The 6,138-nt window shown below is 45.1% G+C and overlaps 1 protein-coding gene across 3 annotated transcripts in view; it reads right to left on the reverse strand.

Annotated features, from left to right (window-relative positions):
* Positions 1-6,138, reverse strand: part of sh3pxd2aa (SH3 and PX domains 2Aa) — an 84,344-nt gene that overhangs the window by 73,809 nt on the left and 4,397 nt on the right. For 2 of the 3 annotated variants that reach the window (XM_037974963.1, XM_037974962.1), the window contains exon 2: positions 1,919-1,999. In XM_037974963.1, coding sequence (XP_037830891.1) covers positions 1,919-1,999 — 81 coding nt within the window. Of the gene's footprint in view, positions 1-1,918; positions 2,000-4,605; positions 4,707-6,138 lie in introns of those variants that run through there. The other variant, XM_037974965.1, reaches the window with a different exon arrangement.

The following is a 6,138-nucleotide window of genomic DNA, read 5'->3' on the forward strand; positions in this document are numbered from 1 at the left end:
AAAACATACCTGCTGTGAACCCGTATGTGTATGTCTCTTTTTATCTATTTATCTTTTTTATCTCTTTATTTGTTTTATCTATTTCCTTTTTACTGTTTTTTTTCTATCTATTGTACAGCACTTTGGCTACCCCTGTGGTTTTTAAAATGTGCTATAGAAATAAAGTTGATTGATTGATTGATAAACTGTTCAGGTTCTTCTAACCCTAACCCTGAAATGAAAGATGTTTACAGTCAGGTCATTAAATTCCAGTTTAAGATCCAGTATTCCAGTTGTTCGAGTAAAAATTAGCTGAAAATGTCTAAAAACCTTTATAAAAGTTTCAGTGTCTCTGAGTCCGTCTGACTCGCAGCTCAGGCAGCTGCCAGATGTGAGCAGCTATTTCTGACAACTTCATGAAATCTCATCCGAGTCCGATGAACTCTGACCCCGCGCCGGCTGCTGGTTCGAAGGCAGCCGACCATGAAGCATTAAGCCTCATTAGTTTCTTCAGAGCAGCTTGGAGCTGAATATTAGCAGGAAGACACACATCCACTCAGCTTCCACACTTCAGCTGTTTATTATTCCAGCCGGGGGGGTCCGAGCTCCTCCGCTCATCAATGGGACCTTTCAGGAAGGACCTCTCCTCTGCTGATTGGACCATCATTTCCTGCAGAACCAACACACTGGAGCCATTCAGGCGTAACTGAGTCCCTGCGGGCCTTTTACATTCCCCGTGACCCGCGGACCTGCGGACCCCCAGACCCCCGGACCCCGGATCCCTGGACCCCCAGACCCCCGGACCCCCGGTGCAGAGAACAGACTCCATCAGCCTGCAGGAGCTCCACGGCTCAGGGGCCTGGATGAGCCACACAAACCGACACGAGGAGGCTTTTCAGAACTTCCTACAAAACGTGACATCCCTGTCAACATCAACATCCTGATTATTGAGACATTTTAACATCCAAACAGGATGTTTCAATCATGAAACTTAACAAAAGATGAACAGCAATAAACAAAAAAAACATCTAATAAATGTTGGTTTAAATACCAGAGTTCAGGACTTTAACTTCGAATGAAATAAAAACAGAAAATCTTTGCATCCTTTTAGCTCAGCTGCCTGCTTTCTGAAAAGTTGCAAACTTTTTATGCACTTCCTGGGACAATAAACCAGCAGTGAAGCTTCTTTATCACCTTTCTGTTGCTTTATTTTTCCTAATCTGTTTCCATCACAATTATGTCTTGAAACTCCTGCAGCTTTGGACAAAAAACATAAAACAACTCAGCCAGGAATACTTTTCCTTCTGATAGGAGTACGATGAACCGTGCAGGTAAACTGGAAAATAACTGTGTCCACAGACATTAATGAAACTTAAACCCAAAGCTTTACTTCATGTACTTATTTTATGTACATTCTATAAGAAAAAAACTAAATTTAAAAAAAATTCAAGTCTAGAAACATGTTTTTCCAAACTATTTTCATTTTTCTTTCCTTTTCCGACCAAATTCCAGAAGTTTCAGACGGTGTAGGAGCTCCGTTAGGAGAGAAAGTCATACATTTAAAACAAGCTAAGACTGTAAATAATGAAGCCAACAATCAGCAGTCCATGCTGGAGCATTTAGCAGCGACCCGCCCATAAAACACGCTACATTAAACTGTGGATTTTCTTGCTTGCATTAAATAAAGAAGGCCTGACAGCTCCCTGACGTTTTGAGGGCAAGGCAGGGAAAAGATGACAGAGGAAGAGGAGCAAAGAAAGAAAACCCAGAGAGAAACACGCTGCTTCTCTACGAGGCGAGGAATACAAACTACATCACCCCCGACTGATAACTAACATCGATTCACTGAGGCTACGAGGCGGGCAGCGGCCAGTTGACACGAATCTATACCCAACAATGCTGCAGGTCCACCAGACAAACCCGAGTGATGGAGGATTACCTGCAGGTCAAAGAACTTGCTGTATCTTCTGTAGATGATGTGGGACGTGTTGTCAGAGTAGGTGACATTGATGACGTACACCTGCCAACAGAAGGAGAGAGCAGTTCAGACCAAACAGGTTCTTTAACAGATCAGTTCCAGAACCTGAGACTTTCCATCTGTAAGAAATCAGAACCAGAACTCATAAATACGTCCACAACAAAAAGTCAACAAGAAAAACAGGTGAATGCCTATTTAAGCCTTTAATTGATCTTTAACATTATTACCTTCCTTTAGTTTCCTTTACAAATTCTATCAGTTGCATTTTGTGAAACGGTCCTAAAAGAAGAAGGTGGAGCTGAATGCTGGCTCCGTATCCTGACTGCAGGACCACACCTGTCAGTCTGAGCGCCACAACCAGGTGCTGCAGCTGCATGTTCATGGACAGTGCATATTCCAGTTTCTGTTAGCGGTCCTAAATGTCTGCTTGGACTGGTTTCTCACAGGGAAACTAACCCCATCATCTCATTTCATGCACCTTTTTCTGAGAGGAGGTGGCCGAACGTTACACTTCATCCTCCTGCTTCCACCTCCGGCTCGCTCTCAAACAGGACGTGTGCAGCGTCCCACACGCCGTTCTTCATGTTTGACGGGGACACGTCCTGTCTTCTCTCTGACCTACAGGCCTGCAGCCCTGAGATGAGCTACACTCCATTTATCCGTCAAGAGGCGGTAATTGATGTCGCCATCGTCTCTAATCTAATAAAACACAGATAACCAAGGGGACAGATCTGGAAGGCAGGACATTTTCATCAGAGATGGAACAAGCTCAGGTTCTGGACTGGAGGACACTCAGATGGACTCGCTTTTATTCGTTATTTCAGTAAAAGCACTTCAGTTTGTAGATGGAAATGTTTGTTTAAATCATTGCTCATTCTGCAGGCCGGATCAGGGGATCTGCAGCATCTGTCCAAGCATTTCCAGCTCTGTGGCCCATTAGCAGTAAAAAGAGTTGTTTAATTAGCATTAAGCTAACATGAGAACAGAAACAGAGTTCAGAATGACGGTCCTGTCTGATCTCAGGTCCACCCTCTGAACGTGAGGAGATATTAAAGCTCCATGCAAACAGCTGAAACCTTCTGTCTCAGGGAGATCGGCTCCAACGTTTATCGTCTTAAAGAGGATCTCTGAGGTCGCTGCGGGGTGACGACATCCGACACACGGCTCGTATACAGCCTCACAAACAACAGGAGGCTGAGAGGTTTCTGAACATCACATGAGCCTCACCGGGACGTCCTGCTTCACGTCTGGCTCCAATAAATACAAACCTGGTTAGTTTGGGAAATCTGCAACAAAAACTAGAAAGTAAACCTCAGCAGGGAGGCCTCCGGGACAAACATGTTTCAGTTAAAAACCTTGGATGATGTCATCATACAGGATTAAACTCACTTCATGAGTTTCTGCTGGTTTGGGTCAGAGTGATCCGGACTGAGCAGAACCATCTTTACTGCCTGAGTTTGTTCTGCTGGACGTGATTTATCAGAATAAAGGCTTCACCTGTGTGTCTGTTAGTAAAATATCTCCTGAACCTCTGGGTGGACATTTTTACATTTCCTGAGCTCACAGAAATGTTTGAATGTTTTCTCTCGCTCTGTTGGAGCTCAGAGGAAGTGACGGGGACGACTCTCAGCTACTACCACTAAGGTTTACCATCGGCCATCTTGGATCAGTTGTACATCCAATGATTACTTTCTGACGGTTTCAGTCCTTTTAGTGGATATTTTGCTAACAGACTGAATGCTTTCATTCCTCTCAGGTCTGAGCAGGAACCCGAGGCGACCGCAGCCGTCGTTTGTGTCGGCCATGCTGAAAATATCCCCTTTAAACTTCCTGCCCTTCCACATCGGCTGCAGCAAACAGAAGCTGCTGGTTCCCATTTTCCCTGATCCTGCAGCAGCTAAAGCAGAGCTTCACGATGTGAGTCAGACGGTCGTGAGCGCCAAAATATTTTTAATCCAACGTCCGTGGAAAAGAAATGAGTCACAGGAATGTTCACTGAAAGAATCCCACAGAACAGGAGACGGGAATGCCTGTCACCCGCCGCCTCAGCTACTACCACCCCGGGTTTACCTTCATATCTGTAAAAACGACAACACACACAGGCAAAGACATGATCGCCCCTTTCCACCAGATAAAACCTGCAGGTTTCCGGGTTTCTTCAGCCTCAGATGTGGATAAAGACTCGAACAAATAAAAGCTGAAGTTTAGCTGCTCTGGTAATAAAACCTGGGGATTAGGAAACAACATGGAGTCTGCAGCCCTGCCTTAAAACAACACTTCCACTGAACTGACACCATTTATTAAACAGTATTTAGGAAATCGGTCAAGTCTCAGGATCACGTGTCTCTGCTCCATTTCTGACTTTTTCAAGGGGAGAAGAAATGAGAAATAAACAACTCAGAATGAGGCTCGAGGGGTTTTATGTCCCAGATAGATTGTGTGTTTGGTATTCCCTCAGAGGAAATAAAACAAAAGTCTAATTCATGAGCAGAAGCAACAAGAGAAACATGAAATCCCACCAAAGAACAAATCAGACCTCTGATTGCTTCATTATGTTCATCCAACACAGCCGTAAATATTCATGAATCATTTACAGCTTCGTTTCTTTTCAGTAAATCCGTCCCGTTATTAAAAAGATTTAAACTTACAGATTCAGAGAGGAGCTGGGAGCGGGCGTCCAACGTTTCAGCTGCAGCAGAAGAAGAAAGAGCCGAAACTGTGGGCCCAGCCACTAAATGCAGCCAACCCCGCCTAAACGGCTATATTTGAAATAAGCTATAAACCAGACCAAAGGCAGAACTTCAGACCATGAAAGACCCGATGATCTGACGAGAAAAGAGTTTCCACATGGACTCAAGACTGGACTAAATATATCAGCCAGAGAGCTGCAGAAAGCAGGAAAAAATCCAGTCTGAGGAGGCTGAGAGACAGTAAAACAAGCCGAACACGAGCTAAAGTGACAGCTGAAATAAGCAAAACAGCAACTAAAGGCTAAATTAGCTAAACTACAGATGAAAGTTAAATATCATCCAGAATAACTCAGGGAGAGTAAGAGAAGAACAGAGATTCAGTGAAGAAGAAATTCACAGAAAACTGTAAAATCCCACAGATATCAGTGGGGTTTAGTTTTCAACAAAGGAGAAAACCCGGTCCTGAAGTGCTGTCCCTCCCTGGGAGTCACCATGGCAACCAGCTCCTCAGCAGCTTCTAGATTACCCAGCATGCTTTTCTTCCTCATGGCCGCCCCCACAGATCATTCCTGTCGTCTCTAATCAGAGCTCTGATCTTCAGGAGGATTCAGAGGAACAGGAAGAGGACCAAGCCTGGAGCTTCAAAATAAGAGTCTGACTCTGTCAAAGCTTACATTATTACAACTTCCTGTTGGGTTTTAGAGGAGCATCCCATCCCATCAACCCTTTCTGCAGAGATCTTCCAGGTATTTAAGCTGACGTTTGAACCAATCGGATTGAAGTAAATCTGTCAGACAGAAACGACCGCAGGGGCGTGTTCAACAGGAGCAGGGCCGCCGGCGTCAGGCCTCGCGCGCCGCCCGACTCTCATCAGCACCACAACCAGGAGTCGAGCTGGAGGACCCGGAGGCTCCAACATGTTTCACCGGGAGAACAACCACAACACGCCTGATGTGTTTAAAACCTCACCAAGACACAAATGAAACGCTTCCTCATTGGAAGACGAGAACATCAGCCCCCCTGCGTGCGTGGCGTCTCAGTAACAACACAGCATCCGTCACATCGTCTCTCCTCCTCTGAGCCCTTTAGCACAAATCTCCACCACCCTCGTAAACTCCTGCTCCCTGTTCTGGGTTTGATACAACAATAAATATTTGAGTGAGCAACAGTTCTCTGAAGAGACGTTTTATGGAGCCAAATAACAACAGCATCCTGCAGCCTGGAGCGCTGTGGGACGTGTCGCTGAAACATAAGCTGAGAGGAAACATGGCCGAGTCCAAGCCCACTTTGTCCTCCATCCCCTCCCCCTGCAGACGCACACACACACACAGACACACACAGATAGATGTCTCGGTCTCCTTACAGCCCATTAAGACAACACTCCTCATTAGAAACTATCTCATGTATATCTGCAACTCCTCAGTGTGTGACACAGGAAATAAATGTGATCCATTAAAACAGAACCAACAGATCTGATGTTCCTTTAAAGAA

Source organism: Kryptolebias marmoratus, linkage group LG3 (genome assembly GCF_001649575.2).
Source record: "Kryptolebias marmoratus isolate JLee-2015 linkage group LG3, ASM164957v2, whole genome shotgun sequence".
NCBI classification, from domain to species: Eukaryota; Metazoa; Chordata; class Actinopteri; order Cyprinodontiformes; family Rivulidae; genus Kryptolebias; species Kryptolebias marmoratus.